The 14,140-nt window shown below is 39.5% G+C and overlaps 1 protein-coding gene across 3 annotated transcripts; it reads left to right on the top strand.

Moving 5' to 3' along the window:
* Positions 1 to 2: 2 nt before the first annotated feature.
* LOC148374746 (5-hydroxytryptamine receptor 3A) lies at positions 3 to 11,792 on the top strand. 3 transcript variants are annotated; one of them, XM_088340437.1, is made up of 9 exons: positions 3 to 920; positions 995 to 1,158; positions 1,921 to 1,965; positions 2,076 to 2,185; positions 4,348 to 4,520; positions 4,600 to 4,760; positions 10,119 to 10,329; positions 10,399 to 10,551; positions 11,410 to 11,792. In XM_088340437.1, the coding sequence occupies exons 1-9, from the start codon at positions 884 to 886 to the stop codon at positions 11,664 to 11,666; spliced, it is 1,311 nt and encodes a 436-aa protein (XP_088196563.1). In that variant the 5' UTR covers positions 3 to 883; the 3' UTR covers positions 11,667 to 11,792. The 3 variants fall into 3 exon arrangements, with proteins under 3 accessions (XP_088196563.1, XP_088196572.1, XP_088196580.1); XM_088340446.1 differs by having other exon boundaries at positions 998 to 1,158; XM_088340454.1 differs by having other exon boundaries at positions 3 to 1,158; positions 2,147 to 2,185.
* Positions 11,793 to 14,140: the final 2,348 nt, after the last annotated feature.

The following is a 14,140-nucleotide window of genomic DNA, read 5'->3' on the forward strand; positions in this document are numbered from 1 at the left end:
AAAGGACACCAGTTGAAATAATTTTGGTGCCAATCATATTACACTTAAACAAGTTCACGCGCATTCTTGTTAAAAATTTGAATTAACTACTTTGGAATAAGATGTTAGCTGCTTCGTGTATTTTCGGGCCAGGCTTATTTAAACTTTAGATTATTATTAGGCCTATCATAATATGTTGATTGTCTTTTTGATTTGTGTTAAAACCAATTTCGTGAAATCATAACCAATTGGAAGTTAAATAAGTCATTTTTCTAGCATATGGATAACCAACATTTTATGTTAACAATATCTGTGTATTATTTATTATTGCAACATCCATTGCAGCCTGGTCCTCCTGGAAGGGGGATTACCTCATGTGCCTTCTCAAAGTTTCTTCATTTTCCTCATGTTGAAGTTTTTGAGTTTTTCCTTGCCCTCATGTAGGTTTTAGATCAGGGGATGGTGTAGTAATAGTCTGTGATTTGCAATAATCTGTGGTCTGTGCAGCCCTTTGAGACTCATTGTGATTAAGGGCTATACAAATAAACATGACTACTCGTTCATATAAAATCTTAAGAACTACTTACATTGATTGATAAAATGTTATGGGGAAAACAAAAATAGAAGGTAGTTTTGTTTCACATACAGTGATATGGTTAAAATATGACTTTACTTTCATTTCGATAAATGAAGGCACCAAAATATTGGATTCGTTCAGCCAGCAAGTGACATCACATTGTCTTGTTTGCAAACATTTTCTGCCCCTGTTGACTTAAGTCTTCAAGTTGCAGACAATAGGCTAAAAGAGCGCCATGATGCGTTCACTTTCTCATTGTTGTGCTGATGACGCACGCCTTTCATTGCATATAAAAACCTGCCGTTATAGCGGCCAGAGCAAACAAGCATGTCCTCTTGGAGAGTTGTTCTTTTTAGCCTTGCTGGTGAGTTAATGCATTGGTTTTCTTCCAAAACATTTTAGTATTTTGATTATATTTTCGGGGGAAACTTGTGTTAGTAGTCACATGCAGCTGTGCGTCCAACTGTTCCTACTGGCACCTGATAAGCCACTTGCGGCTGAACTCCTCCAACGACTTCCTGGCCAATGTCCGGCCCGTTAGGGACTGGAGGCAAGTTACTACAGTGGAGCTGGACCTGCTTCTCTATGGTATCTTGCAGGTGGTAAGTGTCATCGGCTTACTTTCGCACCAGTGATGCTGAAATGGTTGACTGATTCAAAAGGATGAGTTTTTAAACTAACACAATGATTACAGTCGGACACCTTAAAGACGTTTCAGAGAGATGATCAGCTTATCAGCAAGCTCCTTTAAGAATTTTATAATGATCTGTGCTATTTGTATTTCCTATGTTAGAGAAGAGAAACCTTCATGCAGGGCTGCAGGCCTCGAGAACCAAGTTTGCCACCTTATGTCTGCTTTTCAATTTTCTTTAACTAAAGGTGGGGCACGTCGTTTAAGGTTTCATTAAAAAGTTGACCGTAGAAGATTTTCTTTATCAAGTATTTGTTAACAATGACAAAAACAATACTTAAAATGAGCCAAAAATAATCTGCCAGCGAAACCCAAAAAATGTTTTACTATACTAAACTATACTTTATCCATTTCAAGTAAATGAGGAAAATAATGAATTTAACAAAAATTATGTGCAATATTTTTACTTAGTTCAATCTTTGATTTTTGTAGTGTAATTTTAAAACAGTTTTATCAACCAAAACAAGTTATTTAACATATTTTTCTATACTCTTTCATGGGCAGACAACTAATAATTAAAAAGAAACCAAAGATGGTGAGCAATGGCATGCTTTTTTTGCAAAGAAATAATTTGGCAATTTCCAGCGGCACACTAGTGTGTTCCAGCACACCCATTGAAAAACAATGATTTAAGTAAAACATTTTGAGCAGTTTTTTTCTCTCCTATGTTGAGGACGAGAAGCTTCAAACTATTACGACCCATGTGTGGATCCAAAAGGTGAGCAGACGCTCTAACAAAGTGCTACACATCAAATCATACTTTCATAATTATTCATCTATTAAAACAATTTATAGCTGGCAGCTTGTGATGTTTTTTTCCCCCCTCAGGTTTGGAAAAACAATTTCCTCAAATGGAACCCATCTGACTTCTGCAACATCACCCACTTCTCCATCCCCAGGTCCATGCTTTGGACACCTGATATAAGCATCCAAGAAGAGTAAGTTCAATGTAACTGATATTTGTATTTTTTGTTTGGTCGACGAGTAAAGATTTCAGGCATTGGTATCACATCGGTTTGTTAGCTGTAGTGGTGCTTAAAACGTTTTTTTTTCCAACAGAAACTTTAGCCTGAAATACGAAACTTTGGCAATACATGAGGAAAATAGATCACATCAGCCAATCAATTGTTACCTGCACAGGTTGTTTCATTTTCTTTTTGTATATGAAGGGACCATTTCATCCAATTTGTTTTGAAAGACATGAAATAATCAAATAAATATATTCATTTACAAATAAAAACTTTAGTTAGGAGGAATAGCAAAGTAATAGCGACCTTTTTAGACACTAAATGTGATTATTTGCATTGAAAAACCCAATGCTATAGGGCTTCTTTTGAAGTGTTTTATTGCATAAAATTTAATATCTTAATGAAATAGATTTCGAAAAAGTATATATAGAAAAATGTAGCCAGCTATTTCAATGTCGGCCATGACCGCAATGGAAAATATAGTTTTGACAGGGCTACACAAAGGGACACAGGATAAGAAATCCAGGTGAGTGCAATCGTATTACCTTAAACAAAGACGTATATTTTAAATCATTAAACATTTACACAAATGTCTCGGTTGGATAAATGGTGGTCAGTACACAGCTACAGTGGACGGAGTGGTGCTAGGCTTTGTCGACATCCAGTAGTCATATTATAAACAGCAGGTGATTGTTTGACCAGAAGCGGGTGATTTCATTTTCTCATTCTTCTCTCAGCATCACCTCGTGGACCTTATACCGCCCACTGGCTGTTGTTCGGTGACCCCTGTCTCAATCTATTGAACTGAGAGAGCAAAAAAAAATATGATGAAGCGTTTACTTCCAATTCATTTTGTAAGAGTAACAATCTATGTTAAAAACTCAATGAGTTCAACACGTGTTGGTGATGCAGCCCTGAGTACTCTTACTTTGTTTGTCTTCCTTTCTCATCTGAAATGTTTCTCTCCACATATGACTGAACAAGAAATATATACTTTTTCTACCACACAACAAAGCCTTACAACTACATTTTAAATGAACTAATGGAAATGTACACCACAATGTTTTTATTTAAATGTGTAATTTCAAGATACTGTATAACATATATATATATATATATATATATATATATATATATATATATATATGTAGGGCAGCACGGCGGGGCAGTGGTTAGCGCTTGTGCGGCACAGTTCATGTCATGGGAACCTGTCGTGGGTTCAAATCCAGCTCCAGACTTTCTGTGCGGAGTTTGTATGTTCTCCCCGTGCTTGCGTGGGTTTCCTCCGGGCACTCCGGTTTCCTCCCACATTCCAAAAACATGCATTTCAGGTGAATTGGCCGGTCCAAATTGTCCCTAGGTGTGAATGAGCGAATGAGTTGTCTGTCCCCGTGTGCCCTGCAATTGGCTGGCAACCAGTTCAGGGTGTCCCCTGCCCACTGCCCGAAGATGGCTGGGATGGGCTCCAGCCCCCCCGTGACCCTAATGAGGATAAGCGGTACGGCTAATGAGATGAGATATATATATGTGTATATATATATAAATTAGTTTCAGTACTTGGTGTTAGTTGCACTGTCAATGAGTATTGTACTCATATTGGTGTCGGTTTGAAGAATTTTTATCAATCATCATTAATTTTTATTATGTTGATGACGTAGGAGCAGGTGGATCTGTGAGGCTTTTTTCAATAGCGGCTTTTTGTGATCGCGGAATCAAAGCACACAAAAAGAACTACTCAGCAAATGTTTGTAGAACTAATGGTTGCACCAAACAACAGCAGCATTGTGCTTGATTGACAATGACATTACACACATTAACTAGAAATCGATTTTTTTAACACAATCCTATGACATCTGACACTAAAATCTCCACATTGAAGCAAAAGAGGATGGTGATGTGAAACCTTGGTTTGCACGAGTTCTCTGTTATAGGTATCTATGCAAAATTATTACTATTATAATCTTCATTTCTACATTTTACTGAAGCACAGATGTGTAAATAGATATAACAGGGAACTAGTGATAATGCTAACCTTTGTTCTCTCTTTTTTTTTTTTAATGAATTAACGTGGATGTTGATGTCAATGAACGACAAACAGTAAATACCAATTCAATTTTGTGGTTATCTTACAGCGCCTCAGACAGTGGCAGTATCCAAAAAAGTTACTACATAACTGTGTACGCAAACGGAATGCTGCGCATGACCACCCGTCAGCGGCTGACTTCAACGTGCACGCTCGATCTTTACAATTTCCCTTTTGACCGGCAGAAATGCGTTATGACCTTCAGCGCCATGAACACTGAAGGTGAGGGTGTACGCTGGGTAACCGTGACAGGATTCAGGAGAAAATTTCCCTAATCGGCTTTTTCCTTATTCTGAATCAGCGGGTGCCATACAACTGGTGACCCTAAGTGCCGACGAATTTATCACCGACATCTCAGAGCAGGCCATGGTGACTCATGGGGAGTGGAGCCTGAGGCACGTGGAAGTCATCCCCAATATGACAGACCAGAATAGTCCTAAAACTAGTAAACTGATTTATCAGGTGAGGAATAAGCCTCCTTTAGTCATTTTACAACCACTTGCTTAAATTACGTCTGATATGTTTAGGGCAGGCATGGACAAAAATATAATGTTACGAATATATTTTCCACTTTTCTTGCAATGCTGACAATTCCCTAAGAATACTGCACTCAAACCATATTGAAAATTGTTTTTGAACGTTGCTGGAAGTACCCTATCCATTCACAGCTGCCTTATTGGTAGTTACAAGTACAGCGAAGCTTCCATACATGGAATTTGTTTTTACGCGAGGTTGCGTTCCAAAAAAACTTCCACTGTAGTCAAAACCCGCAAACTAGAAACATGTTTATTTATTAAATATCAGGAACATATATATGACTGTAACTAAATAACTATAGATCTACAAATAACAAAACATAACACAGAATTGCAGTTGACTGAATGAATGGTCTTTACTGTCGTTATGCAATAGTACAGTGAACTTGCGGGGCTTCTCCCTTCAGCAAGTGATGTCGATGTGGCTAGCTGCACGCTAACTTCAGGGATCCTCAGTCTGAAAATACAACCGTCACTAATGCAGCAGTTTTCTGCTGGTTGTAGCTGCAGGTTATCCGTTTCAAGGGTAATGGATCTGGTGTTGGTGAAATACAGGCTCGGCAGGAGTGGCTTGTGTAAGTTACTACAGTCGCAGCAGTAGGCCGGGCTTGCAGCACTGCTTTTGTATTGTCTCCAAACACATCTGGCTCTTCCCTGACCTGATAATAGTCCACTCGGTGGTGATGAGCATTTCATTGCGCCCTTCTGTCGTTCCTCAGAGACCTATTTCATTGATGCTTTTTTTTTCAATTTAACGAGCCGCTTATGTACAGTATTTTCACGACAATAAGGCGCACCTAAAATCCTTTATTTTTTTCAAAAGCTGATCATGCACCTTATAATACAGTGTGCCTTATATATGAATCAATATTGAGTTGCAATGTCTCGCAACTAAGGCAAGCAGCCGCCGACTAGATTTTCTCCCGTAGGCGAAGTAGTGCGCGGTGTATGCTGGGATATATATACCGACGTTGCATTTCCTAACCAATGCTTCAATCATCATTTGAACCGGTCACATTGTATAAGTTATTCGGAGGTAAAGAAGATTCAGATTCAGATTTACTTTATTGTCATTCGTGTACACGTGTATACAGAACGAAATATCGATACATCTGACCCGCACAGTTTCCTTGAGCGTCAGCCGGGATGGATAAGATTAACCATGTCTTCGTCAGAATTTTAGCGCAGCAGTTCGTCATCTCGCGGTTTGATGCCACTTCCAGTTAATAAATGGTCCAGTTTATTGTCCAGAGTGCGAACGTTGGAGAGGAGAATGGATGGGAGAGGCGTTTTGAAGGGTTTAGCCTTGAGCCTAGCGGTTAGCCCGGCCCGACAACCTCGCTTTCTCGTCCGGTCACGCCGCTCTCTTGCCACTCTGCTTTGCTGCTTTGTAGGCCGCTGGGTCTTGTTGACATAGCAGTCCGTGGCCAATAAACACTCCCGAGTGGTCGTAGCACCGAGCGCTTGATGTCTGGAGGATCGCATATCCAGCAAAAAAAAACTGTGATCGTATATTAATCTGCAGTTTGAGCCGACTTTGTGCGCCGTCAAAACTGAGTCAAAGACTGGGTCTTATGGCCGAAGAGTAAAAAACTGTAGCGAGCCGATGTAGCCGCAGCCGAACAGGGGCGCCACCATCATGACTTCAAGGCGGGTCCTTTTTAGCATTTATAGGCTTGCATAGGCTAAAGCGGGGCAAAACAAAGCCTGCAGTTGGCCGAAAAAGATGTGAATCACATGTTTGGCTGCTCTACAGCCTGCAGAAAACATTTTTTACAACTGTATTTGTAAACAGGAATTATGGGGATAAACAGACAGCTAGCAACAAGCATCGATGCAGATACTTCTAAGCGGATTTTTTTCTTTTATTTGTCCGCATTATTGCGTATTTTGGAGTGTCTAAATATTTTACACGGTTGGATTTACGACACTCATGGATGAAAGAGGAATATGGTCGCGTATTGTTATTGAACGTGATGGCTGCAAGACGATTTTGGTCAGCGACCTCGGCTTTATATTTTCCCAGTGTCTTGTTTAAGACTCATCTTGATATTTCTGTGACGTGGTTATATTTAAATTTAATTAAATTCAAACTGTTTGTTGTCATATGCACAGTAAAGAACCACAATGAAATTCTTACTTTGCTGTCAATATAGTTGTCAGCGAAAAAGAAAATAGAAACTAAGCAATGGTTGGCATTTCTTGAATCCCAAGAGTTTAACCTTCCAAATGATATGTGGAATGACGCATTTGAGTGATTGGTGACATCATAGAGACACTGTCGGTACGTGTCAGAAACACATATTTCATTCTTCGTCAGCCGTCGGTATGTTGAAGGGTTAATAAGTTTGACTGAACTATCTGACTGTTTTGTTGGCGTTCGCACTGTGGCACCTAATAGTCCGGTGCGCCTTATGTATAGAAAATAAAGGACAAAAAATATTATTGGGGCGGCCTTATAACCTGGTGCGCCTTGTAGTCGGTAAAATATGGTACTGGATGTTGCCATGCTTCGCTGTTTGTTTTGGTTAGACACATTGACTTTTGCGCCCGCCCAGATGTTTGACTTACAGCACACAGCAGCCTATCACAGTCATGCACACAGACAGTAAAACTCATCCAACACACACAGCCCTCCGCGGTCTGTCCCTTGATCGAATTTGCTCTATGTTGTCTGCTTCAGGACACAATGCATGATGAAAAGTCGAAAAGTAAACTGCAAAAAGTAAACATTGATACAGCGAAGAATGACTGTACCACCAAAGCTTTTTTTTCTAGTGTTGTTTTAAATCTCTATTAAGTTGACATCTAGGACCTGAATAAAAAAAAAAAAAAAGCGGACGAAAAAAAGTTACAAAAAAAACGTGCACCGACAAGATTGGAGAGATGACAAAACGATCATGACAGTAATTAGGTCCAATGCCTGTAGTTTCAATTAAGTTTTTAAGTGCTACTTTCTGATGAAACGCCAATGTGGAATTTAAGAGGCTGGAATTTAAGTGAGTTGTGCTGTTGATAACATTAGTCACTATGTCACATTTTTCAAGCAAAACCCTAATAACGACCTTGGTGTCACTCTCTTCGGTGGAGTCTCCCTGTGAACTCCCGCCGTATAAAGTATATTCGTTACAACATCTTAGCTGCTCATTAAATGTCCCTGTATTGTGTAGTCCAACCAAAAACGAGGGCTACCAAGGAAAAGGTAGAACACCACAGTGTACGGAGAATCAAAGTGACCAAACTGCTCAATTTTTCCTCTCATTTTTTTTCGGCAAGCATTGCACACGTTTTTTTTTTTTTTATATCCTTAGCAGCAACATGACAGACAATAATGTCAGCTCCCTCTAGGGTAGCTTCCGAACTTCTTGACCCCTACGAGTATTTAAATGAAATGCATGTTTGTTTGATATTCAATGTATTTTTGCTTATTCCTCAAATCAATACTGTATTTTAAATTACATTTTTCTTTACCATTAAAAGGCGCTAAATAATACACATTGTCCCTTTAAAGTGTACTGCCCCCAAGGCCAACATTCAAATGATGTTAATATCGTGTTTACATGTTTAGTATTTATTATTTATTTTGTAAATATATTTATGTTATATACATTTTATTTATCAAAAAATGAAAACCCAAGTGTTCTGTAATAAATGTTCAATGTTGAGAAAAAAACAACAACTACTTGCTCTTTTGCTTTTTTAATTAAACATATTTAATCAAAATTTATTTCTTAAAAAAAGGACTTATATAGATATATTATTTTTCCTCAATTCTTACTGTTTCAAAACCACAATCTACAATGTATTAGCAGATACCTAAAATCAAATCAATGTATAACTATCTGTCCTCCTGGCCCGACCCCTCTGCAAAATTTTAGGACCCAATACGGCCCATGACTCAAAAAGTTTGCCCATGGTGTAGGGTCATACACTTGACTGATTACCGTATTTTCCGCACTATAAGGCGCACCTAAAAGTCTTAATTTTTTTCAAAAGCTGACCATGCGCCTTATAACACAGTGCGCCTTATATTGGGCTCAATATTAAATTCGCAAGGTCTCGCAACTTGCTCAACAGCCGCCGACTCGATTTTACCCCGAACGTGGAGTAGTCCGCGGTGTATGATGGGATTTATATACCGGCGTTTCATTGGCTAACCAATGTGTCAATCATCATTTGAATCGATCACTATTGGCTGAAGTTATTCAGAGCCTCAGATTGGCTAGATGGCCAAAACAAACCCTGCAATTGGCCGAAAAAGATGTGTCAAAAATCAGTTAAATCGATCGCTATTGGCTGAAGTTATTCAGAGCCTCCAATAGGCTAGATGGCCAAAACAAACCCTGCAATTGGCCGAGTTTAGCAATGGCGTAGCAAGCTTAGCAAGCTTGCTAAAGTACACCATAAAGAAACATGTTTTATTAGTCTGTATTTGCAAATAATTTACTCTCCTGGATTTACTTCACTAACGGTTGTAAGAAGACCATGATTGCGTATCATTATTGAACGTGAGAACTTAGGTGAGTTATGCGGCTTTATATTTTCCCGGTATCTTGTTTTAGAACGATCTTGATGTTGCTGTGATGAGTTGAGTGAATTAAACTAAATTCCAAGTGTTTATTGTCATATGCACAGTAAAGTTGTGAGCGAAAAAGAAAATAGAAACATAGAAATTTTTGGCATTTCTTGAATCCCAAGACTTTAACCTTCCGAATGATATTTGAAATGACGCATTTAAGTGACATCGTAGGGACACCGCATCCGCACGTGTCTACGACACGTATTTGCTTCTTTGCAAGCTTTGGGAATGTTAAGGGGGTAATCAGTTGGACTGAATCATCTGACTGTTTTGTCGACGTTCCCATTGTAGCGCCTTATACTCACGGTACTTCTTTTTGAAATGAAATGATCTGAAATGATCTGCATTTATATAGCGCTTTTCAAGTCAATGACTTCCCAAAGCGTTTTACATTGTGCTTCACATTTCCCAATAGCGGCCGTGATCTGTGCAGCCATGTAAGGCACTAACCTGCTTATTGGGGGTATTGGGGGTTCAGTGTCTTACCCAAGGACACTTCGGCATGTAACACGGACAAGCCGGGATTCGAACTGGGATCCCTTAATCCTAAAACGATCGCTCTACCTCCTGAGCTACTAGAACTTACTAGTTCATACCTGATGCTGCAAATACAGAGGTCATCACAAAAACACATTTTGATGCGAGTTTAATTTGATTCGTTAGGATTGGCAATTGTGTTTAGCTTTTTGCTAATGTTGCGTGAAGGTGAAAATCTATCGCAAGCCGATGCTGTACGTGGTGATCTTCATCATTCCACTCTGCTACTTGCTGGTCCTGGACGTGGCGTCTTGCTTCATAGACGAAGGCCGCGGAGAGAAGTTGAGCTTTAAGATTACCGTTCTGCTGTCCATCTCTGTTCTGCTGCTCATCCTGAAAGACATGCTCCCATCCACGGAGGACAGTCTGCCCCTCATTGGTGAGTGACCAGTCCTGGTTAGCTCCGTTGGACGACAGTTTTGCTGATGCCGTCTTTGCTGTCTTTTAGCTAACTTTTGTATGGGCGTGTTTGCGCTGGTGGGCATCAGTCTTTTAGAGGCCATGGTGGTCAGCTTCATCATTGACCTGGATAAAAAGTTGGTCAAGAAGCCAGAAAGGGTGTCTGATGCAGAGGAACAAGCAGATAAACAGGAAAAGGAAGGTACGTGGGAACAACTTGCCTCTATAACTTTAATCTGGCAGCTGCATTGGTTCATATTAATTTGAAAAGGTAGGTTTACCTCCTGCAGATGTTGTAATGGCCTGGGTGGAAATTTCTAATGTAAAATGTAAATGGTCTGCAGTGTTCCATTTTTGCCATCCCTACAGGGTTCATACGGGTGCTTGAAATTCTTGAAAAATGTTGAAAAGTGCTTAAATTTAGGGTGAAGTGCTTGTAAAAGCTCAAAATTGCTGCCATGTTTAACAACAAGTTTGCTTGAAAAACGACCTGGACAATGGCTCTCTGGTGGCTTCACCTTGCTACTGCAGTTCTTCTTCCCTCGTGATTAACGGCAACTGGCATTAATTTTTAATGTTATTGTCCTATGAAGCGTCATTGCCTCTATTGGACAAGTGCATGCTACACCTAAACAGGGCACTATGAAATGTGTATTTAATGTGTCATTTTTACCCAAAACCTACATAGAGAGGGATTTGTTTTTCAAAAACAAAGTCTAGATATACTCAAGATTTAAAAATGATATATCTTGATGAATTCATACGCAATATTAAGAATTGCATGTGGAAATCACACAGATATAATTGTGGACCTGCAAAATACATGATTCTCACCCCTTTTTTTTCTTTTGATGGTAGTAGAGAAGTTGAAAAGGAAGTCTTTTAAAAAGTGCTAGCGTTTGGCCATGAAAAACATGTGCGAGCCCTGCCCCTACCAATGATTAAGCACTTACATGAACACAATTACCAGCCACATAAACTTGCTTTGTCTCACACTGAAATGTCAATAAAAATATCAACTCCTTGGCTGGGGTAATCAATCCCCTCGCTGTCCTTGCAGATCCCGTGAAGGAGAAAGACAGTATGCCGGTTAAGCCTGGGCCTCCGTCGGAGCACGAGCAGCTGAGAATGTTCCTTCAGGAGGTTCGCGCAGCTCAGAAGGAAGCTACAGTTGTTGCTGATGCACCTCGACGCAAACGCTTCCGAAAGATTGCCAAAGTCATTGACATAGTTTTCTCTGTTTTTTACCTCTGCACTGTTTTGATTTTCTTTGGCGTGACATATGTCACATGGGTTCCAGCTGACTTTTTCCAATAAGCTCTGACAAGTTCACACTTAAATTGCTCAAAAAATCATATGCACGCAATTTTTCTGCTTTCGATTTTTAATGTTGTTCCTTTTTCTCAAAACACAATGCTCATGAATTTTACAACAATGGCAAGATGATGGTAAATAAATATGTGTAATTCAAGTGTTTCAATTCATTTGGTATTGTTTGGATATGCTTTCCACCCACTTAAGCAATTCCTATTGTATTTTTACTCTGTACTATGTACACAGACAAACGAAGGCTGGTCACAAGTCAACAGCAAAGTGTTTACAAGTAGACAAAAGAGCTAAAATCACACGCGGCACATATAGACCATAGATTAGTTACCATTCATTGTGAATGTACATGAACAAATCATTAACTTCTGTCCATCTAAATACAAAGTATTGAGACAGACGAGAGATTAGTAATCAATCAGGTGGCCGTAGGCCGATAACGACTGGTTCTGAATCAAATTCAGGGCACATAGAAAAATTAAGGTCATCTTGATCAATAGCAGATCTTGATCAATAGCAGAAAGACGTCAGGGCACATTTATGATTGCACACTGCGCTGTGCACCACTCACAGATAAATTTAAGGGCACAAATTGAAACCCATTTTATTGTGATGGACACTCCATAGAAGGCCACACGAAGACAAACCATGGATTGGATTCCAGAAGAAAATCCCATGCAAGTACAGTGATTCCTCTACATACAAATTTAATTTGTTCTGGGAGTAGCTTTGTAACCTGAAACATTTGTAAGTAGAGATGCCTTTTGAAAGTAAATGTGCCAATCTGTTCCAAGCCCATTTAAAGTGTAATATATTTAAAATAAATCATAAAAGAGCACCAGAACATAAAACAAATACATATTAAAATTAGATTACAGCAAAATAAACATAAAACGAGAGGCTCATGATGTAAAAAAACAAAACAAAGAGTCAAGGAAATAGTAGAAATATTTAATTACCCTATAACTGGCCTCTTTGTTTACGATCAAATGATGTCTGTTTTTGCCAGTTTTTGACATTCCTTCAGAAATGACAGAGGCAGATGTCAAAATGAGCAATAACCCACCCTGTCAACGCTTTTTCTGGGCCATTCCTTTCCACAAATTTCAAGACGGAGTTTTGCCAAAATGTCAGCATGTCTTCCATCATTTGAATGTTGGCCTTGGGGGCAGTACACTTTAAAGGGACATTGTGAATTGTGGCTCTTTGTAGCTGTACCATATAGTAAACTGTTTATAGAGTGGGAAGGAGACACAAAGAGCATTCTGGAATTCATGCATACACACAGAGCTGCCAGGAAGAACTCAGAGAGAGGCGAATGGAAGCCTGTACAGTATTTTTGACTTTGTATCCTGGAACATGAAACAGAAGTACAACATGGGCCTGAACAACTGTATGTAAATGCCAACATTGTGGTACTGCTCAATGGTACCATTGGAGCAAGGTTTTAAACCACAGTCTGGGTGAGACAAGGCTGCTTTCTCTCTTAATGTATACAACATCTTCCTGAGATAATCAGGACTGGCCAAGATAATTGTCTAGGTCATAGTCCAAGGGGCAAGAGGAGAGGAAGACTGAAAAGAACTGGGCCGACAACATTAAGGAATGGACTGGTGCAAATTCTGCCATGACCCAAGAACAGGCCAGGGACCGTCACAAGCAATGTTCCCTGTCATTTTCCACGGGTCTGAGCGTTCACACAAAGTCGGTGAGCAATGCTTGAAACAACAGTGAGCAACAGCAATCCCAAGTGTGGCAACTAATCCATTATCAAACATGTCCAAAACTTGACATCAAGTTACATTTTCCCAAGTTTCCGGCAATGCAAAATTATTTTTCACTTTTGATTGAATTGCCTAATGTACTATTGCAAAGGTTGTACGGCCTACAAACGTCATTTGTTTTTACAATTCTTTCACAAGATTTCCATTTCTTTTTTTTCCTGGTATCTTTTGTTGCATAATCCCAACATTTTTGGGGGCTTATTTAGTCGGTTGCACGATACAGAACTGTATTTTATTACATTTTTTTTAGTGGAAGTTCAATGTTGGCAACAAGATTGACTTGATAAAAAAATCGGTAATTATTTAAATACAACACAAACGGTTCTTTTTGGTGAGCCGAGATGAAAAAGCCGGTTCTCGAAAAACTCAACAAACTTTACTCAACTTTGTTCTACTTCGACCTTGACTTCCAAATACTGCATTTAGAACACAACGTCAGGGGAACCCTTGTATTTTTACCTTCAAGCACTGTAACTATGACTTAATTCGCTTCTTAATTAGCAATTTCAAGCCCTGATTTTTGTGAGCTGGCAAGATTTTCTTGTGCGCGGAAAAGCTCTGGGCAGTGCGCAATTGCGCACACACGCAGCTTAGACGGAACATTGGTCACAAGTGGAGAAGGCTGTTCAGAGTTGTATCGTCATTGGTGCCCCGACCACCCATGTGTTTAAGGGATCCGTG

This window comes from Urocampus carinirostris, chromosome 1, assembly GCF_059441175.1.
Source record: "Urocampus carinirostris isolate Australia breed hairy pipefish chromosome 1, RoL_Ucar_1.0, whole genome shotgun sequence".
Taxonomy (NCBI): Eukaryota; Metazoa; Chordata; class Actinopteri; order Syngnathiformes; family Syngnathidae; genus Urocampus; species Urocampus carinirostris.